The sequence below is a fragment of the Colias croceus genome, chromosome 14 (genome assembly GCF_905220415.1).
Source record: "Colias croceus chromosome 14, ilColCroc2.1".
Classification (NCBI taxonomy): Eukaryota; Metazoa; Arthropoda; class Insecta; order Lepidoptera; family Pieridae; genus Colias; species Colias croceus.
The window spans coordinates 6,574,511-6,590,404 of record NC_059550.1 but is presented as its reverse complement, the minus strand read 5'-3'; the positions used below and the strand labels follow the sequence as shown (position 1 = coordinate 6,590,404).

At 32.1% G+C, this 15,894-nt stretch overlaps 2 protein-coding genes across 2 annotated transcripts; one reads left to right on the top strand and one right to left on the bottom strand.

Moving 5' to 3' along the window:
- Positions 1-1,519: 1,519 nt before the first annotated feature.
- LOC123697386 lies at positions 1,520-3,190 on the bottom strand. Its single transcript, XM_045643882.1, has 3 exons — positions 3,070-3,190; positions 2,419-2,702; positions 1,520-2,144 (listed from the first exon to the last, which is right to left on the bottom strand). Exons 1-3 carry the CDS (start codon positions 3,188-3,190, stop codon positions 1,764-1,766), a joined length of 786 nt encoding a protein of 261 aa, XP_045499838.1. The 3' UTR covers positions 1,520-1,763.
- A 2,802-nt stretch (positions 3,191-5,992) lies between these two features.
- LOC123697580 lies at positions 5,993-6,568 on the top strand. Its single transcript, XM_045644122.1, has one exon. The coding sequence runs from the start codon at positions 5,993-5,995 to the stop codon at positions 6,566-6,568; it is 576 nt and encodes a 191-aa protein (XP_045500078.1).
- Positions 6,569-15,894: the final 9,326 nt, after the last annotated feature.

The window sequence follows — 15,894 nt, the reverse complement described above, 5'->3', positions numbered from 1 at the left end:
ACAGAACTTTCTTTGCTTATTTGCTTTATTATGCAATACCATTCTCTGTGTCTGTAGAGTGTAGACCATCTATTATTATCTAATTATTATTACATCATCTTAGTTAACAAAAAACCTTCTCTAGGTAATATACACTTTAACATCCCAATTTTAAAACTTCAAACCTACATCACATCTAATAGTGTTAAGTGTTTTATCACGCCTCCTAATTGTATTTTTTTTAAAGGATCTCACTACTGTCTTTCTAGAGATAGGCTATAACACAGGTTATACAAAAATGCAAAATGGTGATATTGACTGTCGTATCGGCTCATAATATTTTTTGCGATTGAATGTTTTTAGATGTCCAACTTGTTTCACAGTTACATGTCGACTATTAATATTTTATGTACAATATTAATGTGACTATCTAAAAATATTGTATGGACAATAGTGTAAAAAATATGTACAATGAACAATAGTGCGTTGTTCTATTGATATGTTATGTGATTTGTGTTAAATGCGTAATTTTCTTGTAGCTATTGAAGCATGTAGGTACACCTATGAAGGTACTTTAGCTATAAATTCCTTTCAGAAACTGTTCCATTAAAACTTAACTTTAGGTATTTTTATATACCCCTTTTGGTAGGTACTAAATCACATTTGCCATAATATTAAGTGGAATCTTATAGATAGGTACTTGATTATAGTAATTCTCTTCACAAGAAGACACACTTTGTAATGGTGGGTTCAGATGCTTCTGTTCAAAGTGACATTCAACGAGCACAAGCACGGGTGCAAGCATGTAGGTACACATGTTGTTTGTGCATGCGTCCGTGTTTGTTTGTTTGCACCGAGCGCACGGGCTGCTTGCCGGGCTGCTTGCCACGCGTCTGAACGTACTATAAATTGCATGAAGCATCCTTACATTTAACAATAAAAACCTAATTTCTCACGTGCCTCTCAGTCTCACACCGCAGACATATTACTTATGTAATAAGTAATAACTAATAACAAAAAATCATTAGACACCCACGGTCATTGGTCTTTATTATGTAACGTTATGGCAAACTTCGATACTGATAACCGTTTACATACATTATTTGTAAGAGGTACGTGTTGACTGAGTAAAATTCGAAAGTTGACTGTTTTTATGTAACTGGAACATGTTTGTACTAAAGGTTCTAGACTAAGATCGAAGGAATTATATCTGTGAACTTGTAATAGATGAAGGCTTTTTTTAATAGTAAAATGTATAAAAATGTATCGCTAAAATTTTGTAGTCTTGCGTGCGGTTTTGTGGTGAATATTTGGTAGTTAGAATGTTTGGTACCTAGTAGTTAGTTGAATGGTGGTAGCCTTTAATTACGTGAGGTCTAGGGTGCAGGAAGAAAAAGAGATAAAGGTAAAGATTTGTTTTATTCACAGGTTTTATTTTAGATATAAAAATAAAATTACATATAACTTACACATACTATCTACCTATCATATCTTACATATTATGTTCCATAAGTTAGATTCAATGAAAGTATTTGGTTTTTAGAAGCGGTGGCTTATTGTAGAATGAAAACAAAATCAAGCTTGGTAGCAGTATAATAATAAAAAAATCAAAGAACCTTATAAACATTGTACCTACATTACAAAGAAAAAGGAATCGACAGAGTATGGGTCTGTGATGGCAAGGCAGGATTGGTTTTCATTATGATAGAAAGGACCTACTATCTAGCTCTATATTAGTTACACAATTACTTATTATATTTGAATTACTAAATTTAGTACACAGGTTATTCATTTAAATTGCACTCTTTGAACCGTTTCTCACACAACTGACTCTGGCTTTTAAATTCTTCTTGTGACGGCAGATGGCGGTATAATGCAGTCGATCCTCCGTTTTCATTGTTTACAATCTCGTCGTTCCCAAACACAGTTTTTTGCATTTTGTTCACAAATGGAGTTATTTTGCATACCAATAGCTGAATGCAACTAGTATCTTCAGATTCCTCTTTCCGTATAAGGTCTTCTAGTAAATCAGGCAATGATTCGTTTTTCGCAGTTGCAAGCAGCTCTTGTAATTTTTTCGAGTCTTTATTTAACATCCATGTTGATAAATCATCAGAACGCTGCTGTCTGTTTGGACGTTTTGGACCAGATAAAAATGTCGTTATCTGAAATTTTTAAATATTACTAATAACATATTACGCACTCGCTCTCTAAAATATAATAAAAAAAAAAATATTTGAAAATAAGCATTTACCTATGAATCCAACACATGCGCCTCATTATTCAGTTTCTGAACTTAAGACAGATGGCGTTAGTAACTAGGTAGTTCAAGTTGGATCATTCAGAAATATTTCAAATCGAGAAAAAAGTAATAAAAAAACCTAAACACTTTATGTAAAAAATGAAGATTTCTATGGTTTAAATATTTTATTGTCTTACCATTTGCGCGATGAAAATCAAGGCATTAACAGCAACAGCACTGATTTGATTTGTTTGTAAGCCCAATAACTTGACCAAGTGCCGCCATGGAGATAAAAGGTTTGGGGATTCATTTACATCATAATTCTGATATTTGTCATTTGAATAATTTTCTTCTGAGTGCAGAGAGCTCGTAGAAGGATATTCTTCATTGATTGGATGTTTTCTTTGTGATGTGGGATTTTTCTTAGGCTGGAATGCACGAACGACGAAATCGGCCACTTTCATTGCTACCGATTCTGATCCTGTAATTGTTAATTTAAATAACATTTAATTTTCGAATTAAATTTAACCAAATTAATTAAACCTTAAAGTTTATTATCTCTTAAATAGATTAAGTATTAATAGGTTATTGGTCTTCCTTCTATAGAATAGGTAATTAATTGCATGTAGCAATTCGAAGATACTGTATAAACTCTACAATAGCGTACCTACAAACTTTTATAAAATGTACATAACTATTATAAACATGTTTTTTTATAGATTTTAATCTGAATAATATCTAAAATTGAAAGAATAACTCTACTTATCTAGAGCAGCGCTACCTACAGGGAGTTTCTACACCTATCTACATAATGAAAATTATATTTATTTCATTTTTTGTTTTCTTACCCAAAAAATCTTTAGCAAACTTCATGCCATTAGTCAAATGATCAATCACACTTTCACGTTTTAAATTTTGATCTCCAGATACAACATGAAAAATAATAAAAAATATCACAAGCGACGCCATCTTTAGACAATGTACGACATTACAATGAGATGTTCAGCCATGCTTCGATTCTTGAATTAATAGCAAGCGCAGCCATCGCACCATAAAATAACGAGAGATTACAATACAGGCTGTTATTTATTTGAGAAAGAATTAAGAATATTATTAGTCTATTAGTGGTTTAGATGTTTTTTTAATTAGGTTGGTATTGAGAATAAAGTAGTTTGAGAGATGGTTGACCGTTGAGAGGAATCTTAAGTGTCTCTACATGTTATAACGCAACAACAGATGGCGCTATTAGGTAGTTTGAATTTCTACTTTTATTCATTTCTCAAAAGGACAGCTGTGGGACAGCTTGTGCAACTTGTATTTCCGACAAAAATATTGCACACACCTAATATTATTGGGAAGAAAGAAGTACGCTGAAAAAACATTAGCCAAGAGCCTTTTATAGTTTCGACATGTTTTGATATTAATAAAAAAGTAACACTAACTACCTACGTTATAGTACGAATAAAAGTCTTGAAACAAAATATTAAATGATAAAATATGTTGTCGAGCACACGTGTCAGAAGTGAAACTTCTTTGAAGATTCAAAGATACCAAAATCGTCGCCTTACTCCATGACGATTTTGGAATTTTACCGAAATTTGAAATTTTACTCTTATCGGGCCTATTGAAGTTTCACTTGAAAAGTAAATAGGTGTTGTAACCATTCAAAAGCGCTAATTTTCAGCAGACCCGGGTTGATTACAGCGTTCGCGTTGGTCCCAAAAGTTTTACCTTCAGTTTGATGATTGAGTGATTGAGTTTTGAAGCATAATTAAAATGAAATGCAATTCCTGAATAAATTATAATATAAATTCTCTAATTTTCAATTAGTTATTCAGAATTGGGTAATGATGTAGTAATTTCTACGTGCGTCGTTTTTATTGGTTCATCGGTATTATTTATTTAAGTTAATGTGTATATTTTTAATGAGTCTCTACATAATTGGCAGTATATTAATTTTAGTTAATTTTATGTAACTAATTATTGTAAACTCAATATAAATTAATCAATTTTTAATTTATTTACATCCAAAGCACGATTATCCTTTTTGTAGAGTAGTACCTACATAGAAAGAAATTATACATTTTTCAATATATATTTATATTAAACAAACCCATAAATAAAAAAAATCAAATTGGTAGTTTTTGATAAAAAAAAATAATTCTCCGTGAGCTCGAAACGTCTGTTTTGAGTCTCATTTCACCTTAACTGCACACACAATTTCTCCAATCAATGATGGAAAACATGGTGCCTGCAGGTACGCCCAAGAACCAAAAACAAATCAGATATGGTATGCCTTAAGTATTAGATATATGGGTATTCTGATAGTGTTTAGTACCTAACTACGTAAGAATGTGGGTAAAAATGTTGTTTTTGAGTTTATCCACACTGCACACATAAAAAAAAAAACTCAATAAAGACTGAAAACAAATTATTAACATAAGATAAAAAATATTACTACACATTTCTTCGCAATCATACTGTAGATAGGAACCTATTCATTACATAAGATTTGAGTGCAACTACCGCATTGTCATGGCAAAAATAGAGCTACAATAGCTAATGATAAATATAAATGTTACATATTTACTTTATTTTCTTAAAATTGTTTAAAACGTTAAAACATAAATAATACACTACCTACTTACTTAGACAACTGTGCTCTCAGCGCACGCCTTTAAGTTGCAACGCCATCTGATTGAACCTATGATTTTTTATTGCTTTAGAAAAAAAAATTGTAGGTCTGAACATAACACAAGAAAATATAATAAACATTCAATAATACCTATGCATGTAATTTTATAACTCTTTGTGTCTTATCATGGGCGTAGCTAGCCATGGGCTCAAGGTGGGGCAACAATAAAAAAATAATATGTAACTAGCAACTGTATATGTACCCAAAGTCATATCCAGGTCTTCGAACCTCAAATTTGCGAAGGCATTTGCGAAGGCATTTGCGAAGGCATTTGCGAAGGCATTTGCGAAGGCATTTGCGAAGGCATTTGCGAAGGCATTTGCGAATGCATTTGCGAAGGCATTTGCGAAGGCATTTGCGAAGGCATTTGCGAATGCATTTGCGAAGGCATTTGCGGAGGCATTTGCGAAGACATTTGCGAAGGCATTTGCGAAGGCATTTTCGAAGGCATTTGCGAAGGCATTTGCGAAGGCATTTGCGAAGGCATTTGCGAATGCATTTGCGAAGGCATTTGCGAAGGCATTTGCGAAGGCATTTGCGAAGGCATTTGCGAAGGCATTTGCGACGGCATTTGCGAAGGCATTTGCGAAGGCATTTGCGAAGGCATTTGCGATATAAGGCTAGGGGGGCTGGGCTTATCCGATTAAAATTTTTATGGGACCAATTCGACACCATCCCGCATCGAACTAAAAAAGAATCACGTAAATCGGTTCAGAAACCTCGGAGTAATCGGTGTACATACATAAAAAAAACATACCGGCCGAATTGATAACCTCCTCCTTTTTTTTGAAGTCGGTTAATAAGAACACATTACATTTCATGAGGATCGATATGATCAACGTACAGCTAAAACATGTAGAGTCGCTTAACCCATTGATAGGGACATTACGGTTTTACAAAAAAATAAAAAATAATAACTGTTAACACTCTTCCTGGCTGTTAAAGATGAAGAATGATAACAGCTCTATCCCGTTAGACGACCGTTTGTCTGTTGTGCTCAGTAGACCAAAATAATTCTTGTCACCAACGATGCATATTCATTTCTACAACCCAGGTCCTACAATAAAAACGTCACCATGTTATTTGTTTTACTACTATTGCTAGCATGCAAAACAATATCAAGTGAAGTGACTAAAGAAGTTCAATTATTGAATGAGTTATCCATAGAAAAGTTATTGCAACTGAAAAATTCGTTCAAGGATATGACAACAGAATACTACAATACTACAGTGACTACACCAAGTTATATGGAAAATTTCGGGGCACAAGCAATGGCCATGCGAGCTCCTCCCATAAAAAGAGCAGACTATGAAGATGGACTGTACAAGAAAGAAGGCAACAGTAAGCTAAGCAATATATTTTCAATGTCAGTGACCACATTGGCGTTTTTGGCATTCGGTGGATATTTGTTATGTTTGATAGTACATGCAATGAGGGCGAAACATAATACTACGTCCGTGGTAACTCCACAACCGACGATTTTTGTAAATGCTGGCATAAAACGACCACAAACGCAGTTCGCTGCATCATATGGTCGGAGAAAGAGGGAGGTGGAGAATTTACCTGAAGTGATTTTGCCGCCAGAAGAAATGTTTTCAGCATTGTTGCAAGTCTGTGAGGGTTATGTTAAATGGAATGAAAATAACAATTGATTGATGTTTAAAATCCCTAAGCCTGTCTTAACTTAAAATTTATAAGCCAGTTTTCCTAATGACTTTCAGATAAATTTAATTCTTATTTTTAGTTGCCCAACAGCCTTTTTATTAGCTGTGTTTACTCATTACTTGTTCATAGAACTGCTCAAATATTGTTACGTATTTCTTCAATTATGTGAAAATTATGGGAGTTCTATTGCATGAAAGTGTTGATGCAATGAAGGAGGTATAAATTTTCTAAATTCCTTCCGTGCTTTATTGCACGTTGAGAGCAAAATTGATCGCAGTAATATTCGGCACATAATGTGAAGGCTATTATTTTAAATCAACGCCAAGCAAAACAGTGTTTACATTAAAAGCAGGAAGCCAGATTGCCCCGCAATATACCTACAATCTGTAAACGTTTTCAACCTGTCAAATATTCACGCTAACACCTAATAATAGCTGTATCTTCGTTTAAAATTTAAAAGATACTATTGTGCCTACCGTTTTAAATTTGCTTTAATGTGTTATGACGGGAAATTGGTCTCTATTTTTAGTGGCTAAAGTTTGTTTTTGTGTAAACACGTGGCGTTTTTATGATATTTTGGTTGGTTGTAAGTATGCGGTCTTGTTTGTAAGAGCTTGGTAATGAGGCGATCTGTGTTCGGTCTGTCATCACCTCAGCTCCACTGTTTATAGATCGGTGGAACCAAATGCGTTGAAGTACCGATGTTAACTTATGATTAAGTACTTTCTACCCGGACTCTACATTTTTGTATTATTATACATATTTAATAATTTTCTAGTAAAACCTTATTTACCAATAAAATATGATGAATTAGTTAGTAGATTTTTTTTAATATTACGGTACACAAGTTTCTTTAATCAACAATTTGCTACAAGAAGATTGGAAATATTATCTTCAATTTCGTTTGTGCATTTTACCAGCTCTAACTACATAAGATAAATATGTAGATTTGATAGTTTTATTAAACGTTAGATTAAAACAAAGGGATCGGAAACAATCAAGCTGATATTAATAAATTCCTTTGAAGCAAACACAATTTTTATTTATCCTACTTCGAAAAGTTCCGAAGCTTAAAACGCAAAAAAATAAATACGTATGTATAAACTATAAAGCATAAAAAGACGTGATCTAGTCTCCCCTTAAGAAGTAAACTTCAATAATTACAAAGCAGCAAAGGTTAACTTTTTAAAACAGACTTTATTAACGGATATAACACTATCTATGGTTTACCAACCGAAAGAACCAATAGCAACTGTAAACGTCGTTTAGAAATATAGTATAACCGGGCCTCAGCCCCGTTGGTTAAGATAAGGTTTCGTACACACATGCGTTGTGATGAATAACGATTTCTCGCTAGTGGGAACTTGACGTTATTATATTTGCTTCTGTTTTATTTACAATGGCAAGTAACATTTTTAAAACATTTGGAAACGGATGAGTTGAGATAAATATAAATATGTTGGCAAGAATATTTATAAATAGAATAATAATTAAACGCAGTTCTATGCCTAATTTTTGTCTAACATATATTTTAAAAATAAATTAACATAATTAAATTTAGATTCAGCATTTGCAATATATATGTATATTGACTGTATACTTATTGATTCGATAAACCGAATGTAATGTAGATGGCTCATCCGGTCTAGGCCAAAGGTTTACGATGGGACACTCTTCACAAAATTGAATTCACGAAATCGCCTCGTAAAACATCTCATTGCCATGCCAACTTTACAGTCGAACGATTGTCATTAACTGAATGAGGACATTGTTTATCCTCTTTATTACCAGTTTATAGTCAGGTACCTACTACGGTTATCCGTTTCCATCAAAAATAAATAGGTGTTAGACATATATATTTTAAATCATAACTTTTAACGATTATTGTACTTTACTGCTTCAGTGATTTCAGACTTATCGCATAGTGAGTTATCTGAAAAAGCATTAATTATTGTATAATATGAACTATTCAGACAAAAAGATTAGGATCTCAAGCTTGCTGCTGATACGTAGACTCTACGTACTACGCGTAGGAATATTTTTATAAGTAATTGTACCTATCTGTATTTATTTTATTGTTTATGAAATTAAAGTTAATATTCAGAAAAAATTGTGATAAGTGTCACAAATAATTTAATAGGTAATATTGTGCAATATGGCAACCGTTTACCGTTACTGGCATGATTTAATATTTCCAACTGAACATATTTCATCACACCTCCCGCCACAATCCTGTATTTATTCAAATTTACTTGTGTAGGTACATATATTATTCAAGAACTGGTATGTTTTAGGGTCGCATACATAGGCGTTTATCCTATTTAGGCATAACATTAAGAAACTAACAATAAATATTTCAGCCAACAAAATACATCGCGCACTCTGTTGACAAATCCCGCAATAAAATATAAGCATTTACAATAAAATTAATTATTATTTACACGGCGCGACCGACACCAGATATATGAACGAAAGAATTTGTGGATACGATTTCCAGACAAATTCGTCTGTAGATTATGTTTAAAAACTGTGATGATTTATAGTATGAACAGTTTACAGTATGAAGTATGCTATAGACTTCTGCGTTGTATAGACCTACAGCACCGAACACTAAAAACATTACTTTTATCCTTTAATAAATAAAAATTAAAAAGGTGTAGATTAGTAGAGGTTACCAACACATTACACAACAATCGATCTTCAAAAACGGCACACTAACGCTCACACGATTTAAAGCTAGAAAATAGAAATTAATAAATGAAAATGCAAAATCGTTGCATACGCATGTTTGTAGAGCTAGTCGATAATATTATGATCGTTTCAAAATAATACACATTGTCAAATCAGTGATTATTTTTTTAATTTGTCCAATCATAATCCATATTAGCTCAACATCTGTTCCGCCATGTTGGAGGTCCGGAGTCCCGCGGCGGCTGCATTATCGCACGCTGCGCGCGCCGGACACCTCGCGCCCCCCACGCTAGCAGGGCTGCCTCATGTACACTCATGAGCCGTTTGCGCGCCAATTGTTTTCTATAGTCTGTGGTTTCTTGGCTGGTTACATTTTGCTCTTTTTTACAGAAGAATCTGTAAAACAATATTTATAAAAATATGTACTTACGTTGTTTTTGAAAGAAAGATCTATATTTAATTTAAATAACTAAATAAATAAATAAAATTTATGTTTAGATACTTACTTACCATAAATTCTACTAGGAAGGATAAACGTAATTTATATTCTTACCTACTCATATAAATTTTCCAAACATATTAAAGAACACAGTGAAATTAACAATCAATTGCAACCTGATGGTAAAAAACTACTTTTGCGTAAAATCATGAACAAACTTAGCAAGCCATTTTAAACAAGAAAGAAAATAATAACATCCTGTCGTTATTCACAATCACAAAATACCTAATTATATCATCTAATTGTTCCGGCCCTGTCCAATAACAAAAGAAAGTTTGCAAATGATATCGCGCACCCTGTCGTAGTTTACAGCCTTCCCGCGGCAATCATAATTCCTCTGCAGCCTCCGCCGGCCTCACAGGCGTCTTGAGAGACTTTTATTGTGATTTATAAGCATACAACCTTTGTACAGTTTTTTTGCATGTACATATCCAATAATTCGTGTTTAAGTAACGGTGGTTAGTTGTAACTTGTGTGTCGTGTTTAAGGCTGTTGCGTTGCATATAGGTATATGTCGTATTTATTGCTGTTGCATTCGCATTGCATAATATATTATTAGGTATCTATAATTCTGATAAAATGCAATTAATCCGTTGTTCAGAAGAAGTGAGGTTATTAAGGCTTCCTGACAGAAACACATTTTAAATCCTCCCACCATAACCATAATTAAACCATATTTGTCGCACCGGCCACGGTAGAGACAGACTTTCTAACCACTGAGCTATCATTACTTGTTATAGCTACATATTATTTATATACAACAATTAACTATAGTTTAATACTTATACCGTTCTTTTTTTGGTAACGGGGAGGAAATCTTCAAAAGATACGTAGGTACTCTCTTGTGGGGGAAAATGAGAGCATGTGGGATTCTTACCCACTAAAACCTCCTCGACGCGACGGCCAAACCCAAAGCATGGTAGCGGGGACTCAGGGATCTCTTGTAGAACGACATATAGGTTTTCGCATAGACTAGTTAAGCATATTAATCAAATTAATAACCGAATATAATATTAATTTGGTAATAGGTATTAGGTGAATGCTCTGATATTGCAACATTCACATAAATAGGAATCTCATTATACCTACCTATTACAATTATTAAGTAGGTACATACTATTTTTTGTAGATTATTGTTCTTGTTTATTGTTTTATAGGAAGGTAATATTAGTAATTTAGAAAAGTTTAAAGATTCATCGATGTGTTTGCAAACCTGTTTCTCCTTTCCAGCAAGTTTTGACACATAAAATTGCCTCATTAGAGTATAAATTGATTAAAACAAAACAAAAAATAACAATATCATGAATGGGCCAACCAGACATTTAAGAATGTTTTATAACTTCCATTTTTATTATATTTTGAACGATGTAGTTTGGAAGTTGGAAGGTTGGTATTGATTTATAATGTTTTGGTAATATTAATTTTAAAAGATACGACAACTTGCTTAAAATTCATTGAATATTTATCTATTGATATTGGCCAAAAAGGCACAAAATAAACATTTATTTCCTGTCTCACATTATGAAGCTGCAATAAAAAACTCGTAAAATATATAATGGGATATCAGAAACTAATAAATATAAATCAAAAATATATTAATACAAGTAAATGTCATTTTGTAGATAGCATATTTCTATAAAATATAATTAACTCTGTATTGGGTTAATTTTTTGTTTAACTAGCGATTAATATTATATTTCCTTAGGTGCTTGTTATAGAATACGATTATGCAAATACGATTAGTTCTTAATAAACAGTTTAAGCATTTGATTTGATGGGCGCGCCACACGAGAACTCGATATAAGTAATTACAATAAAATACAACAGCGCATTAGAATCGATCAAAACGTAAGGCCGACATAATTTGTAGTAATAAAAGTGATCTACGATTATCCGTATATTTTTTGTTGTAATATATGTGTAGACAATTGTGTCCGTGGTTGGGAACAACACGATTCTATATTAAGTATTTACATCGTTTATTGGATTCGAACTTTTCCCGGGGCGACATGCAGCAGGTTCGCGGGGTCTATTTCTAACGCATTCGACATTAGTATCGAGTAAGTATCGACTATCGACATATTTATTGTAGTCAAATGTGTTTGGTTATAACCATTCTTAAAGCTAAAAGCTTGTATTCATTCTAAAATAATGTTAATCTGTTAAAATAATTGTACAAAAATGTTATTTTGCTTGTGATATCGGAGATGATGAAGAGTTTTAGAGATAATGATAAATTTTCCAATATAAACTTATTTTATAGTTATTTTAACAATTTTAACAACTTCCTATTTCCTACTTTACACACTATTATTACTAGATTATTATAATGGTTTTATTCAATCAAAACCTTCATTTACCTATATTAATTAGGTAGGTAATAAAGGTAGCGATTCAATATAAAACCATCGCTACGCTAAAAGCAAAAAGATTAAAACAAATTAAATTTAACATGTACGATTTATTAAAACGTTAAGATAAGATAAAAATTTTATTGGAGAATAGTGGTCCATGTCGATCGCTCGTTCAGCAGACTTATGGGGATAATTCACGTCAACAATACACTTTATTAACAGTTAGTTATGCGGCTCTTGATGATATCGCGTCTACAATTAAATATTAATATGTGTTCGAGAGGTCGTAGGCGTCGCTGGACGATTTATATGAGCTTAGCGGCCGTTTAGTGAACACAATACTGTAAGTTGGAGGTGAGAAATGTGATTAATGTGAAGGGTTGTATGCTCTATGCCTAATTCTTAATTCTTATAGAGATTGTCTATGGAAATCCGGGGTATGATAATAAAATGAGAGAATTTTATTGCTTTACTTACATACCTATATAGAACTAGGTAATTTAGATTTTGTAACATTCTATGTTCGCTAATAGGAACCTTTATAATTTACCAATTATCCAACTATTCCATTTTTTACATTAAATGTTTAAAAGATTATTATTATTATTCTAGATTGTGAATATAGATTTCAAAGTTTATGTACCTACTTATTAAAATGTTGTAAATGCTAAATTGCCATTGCTTAATTAAATTAATTCTAAAGTCTGTCCGAAACGGACCGTGTAAATACGAGATTTATATTGGCCGTATTACAAATTACTTACTAAATACCCTAATTTGCAATTCAACAATAAATTAAACACAATCAATTAGTCTATCAAATGGAAACGATTATGCATATTTAGAAAGCGTGCGTGCTTAAGAAAAAATACATAAATATGTAGAATGAAGGTAAAAAACGCGGTGGAATGAATTGATTGCCTCCTCCCGTACGTAAATATGTTGGGGTATGCTCTCGTAAAGTGTAAGGGGATATTTTTAACGGCTTCGATATTTAATATTTATTGCGACACGGACATCCAATATGAGCCAACGATTTATATACGTAATCGCTCCGGGTCCCGATACTTACTAAGTGATAATAATACGTATTTTTATTAGTATTTGTAATAAAAGCCTTTTTATTTTCAATAAAATATTGCGTTTTGTATCTGTTGTGTACCTATTTATGAGATTTAAATATACGGACAAAGAATTTATAAATGGATTGGATGTGTAATTTGTTCGTAGCTATTTGAACTAACAAATCGAATCGTGTTGTATATATGTATGATTATCATATTAATTACTGGTTTATATGATAATGAAATAAATTTCCATCGAAGGTAGAATCGTTCACAACTTTAGGTTCCCATAGTTATCCCATAGCATAGTGATCTTGTTGGTATAATAAAGGTATAAAATGTATTCCAATATGACAGTTGATTGAGAAGAGGCAGATGCATTTTTATTCAACTATCAACTATTATTGCATATTAAAATTTCACCTTCCATATGTTATATTTATACCGAATTCTATAGATAATGTACTTACTTTTGATATTGGTACTTATATTAAGTTTATAGGATTATGAAAGCCTCGGCACAAAGTGTTCATGAAAAAATCTTAGCTTGAATACGAGAAGTATGTCAAATCGTCACAGCCATTAAGGAACTCCCATAAATTAAGTCCAAATATAAAACCAAATTAAACAAACTTGGTCGGACATCGCTCTCCAAAGGATGTTATTGTGTTTATTGACGTAACTACTTATTCCGACTAATGATCCAACTGGCTACTGAGTTGAATGTGGTAAGTCCACTTTAGGAAGCTCAAAGATTTTATTTTTTAAATGGTATTTTGCATTGCAATAATTACAATTAATACAGTGACTCCTCAGTGAGGAGTCACAGTGAGGAGTCCTCACTGTCTGACCTGAGAAGGTTTATGGTTTATACTTTATAGTATAATAGTAAAATCTAATGATGTCAATTTAATAATATGTTTTAGTTTAGTTTTTCAAAAAATCTATCGTTTCAAATGTACAACAATATTAATTTAAAAAAGACAGAAAATTAAAAAATAATAATGTTTGAGGTGTCCCGATTTGAACGAAGTTCCTTTCGTTTTGAAATAAGTAGATACCTACTGTAGGAGCCTACGTGTGGTTAAATAAATTAACAATATTTATAAGAAATAAAGGGAAGGAATGCTACCTAAATAATACACGAAAGAATATTGCTATATTGCGAAGCGCTCGGATAGCAAGAGAGAAGAGAGAAAAATATTTTTAATACATATCTATCCATCAATAGTATCCTGTCCAATCTAAAAAAAAACAAATTGAGATTTTTCATTGCCACATTAATACATTATTAAAAGGATATCTTTTTGAAACCGTTTTAAAAATTAAAAGCGTGCCGATTAAAATGGGACTTACCTCATTTTTTATTTCTAGAAAACGACAGCGTATCCCGGTGGACGATCGAAAAATCTTTTTATTGTCATATAAACAGTAGGTACGTACTTATAATAAATCTTCCGATCACGTGATTTCCTGAAAGCTATTAGGTTTTAGAATAGCGCGGGAAAGTCGTTCGATGCACCCGTTTATGTTGATTTCAGGATTTTAATAGCGATAAATTAATTTAATTAGTCAGTTATGGACGAAACATTTGTTTAGAACGATCGTTTAAGTATTGGCTATAACTATAAACCAATATTATTCTCACAAGTACCTACCTATGTTCAATTTAAAAAGAAATCATTTTGAAAGCGATATAATATTATGAATGATAATTTAGGTAGGTACTAATTTATATAAATGTATAAATAGGTACCTTTGTTCGGGAAATAAATAGTTAATTTTAATTAACAATACATTAAGTAATAGTTTTCTTATTTTTTCTTAATTTCTTAGTAGCATAATACCTATGGTGTAGTTAGGTACTTATTCAGGTATGTAACTACTGCAAATAAAATCAGAGTTGAAACTTTAAGCGCTCTAATTATATTCAAACTCAAAATTGTTTTATCCATGTAACATTTAAACAATTTGTTTTTAATTACATTTAGAAAAAAAATAAGCATGCATGCAGGTAATAATTATGTATAGTAAGAGTACCTAGTAGATGTAAGGAACAATTCGTAAACTGTCCTTAGCTGGTTAATCGGTGAAGCTCTACATAATATAAATATATGTAGTTTGTAAAACTTAAAAACACGCTTTACAAGTTTTTCGAACTATATTATTTTATTTAAGTATGTATATCCTACTGTTCAGTCAGCGTTTGTAATGAAAACATTAAAAAATAATAAATTTATATACCTAGCCTGTAACTACTTGGTTAAAGTTAGTACCTACGTTTAATTCTTAGTAACTGACTTGTATTTTATATAAAAGACAATTTCACAGCATCACATTTATTTCTGAATAAAATGAACATTTACATTCAACTTATTCTCACGACAAATTTTTACAAAAAAAATCTATAGAAGTTATCTTCAAAACTTATTTAGCTAAAGTTGCTATATTATGATGTCGAGTTTGGTTGAAATCTGTGCTATGGAGTTATCTATCCATTGCATTGATGACATGTGCGCGTTGAGAATTCGTCAGATTTGAACGATCTGAAAAAAAAAATTAGACAAATGAAATGATTACTTACATCTATAAGAAAAATTGTTTGTTGATATTTCATGATCATGTCAAAGTTTGGTTAATAATGTCTTATCGCCAGCCAACCAGCCCACCAGCCAACTCACGCTGATTCAAGCTAACTCACGCTC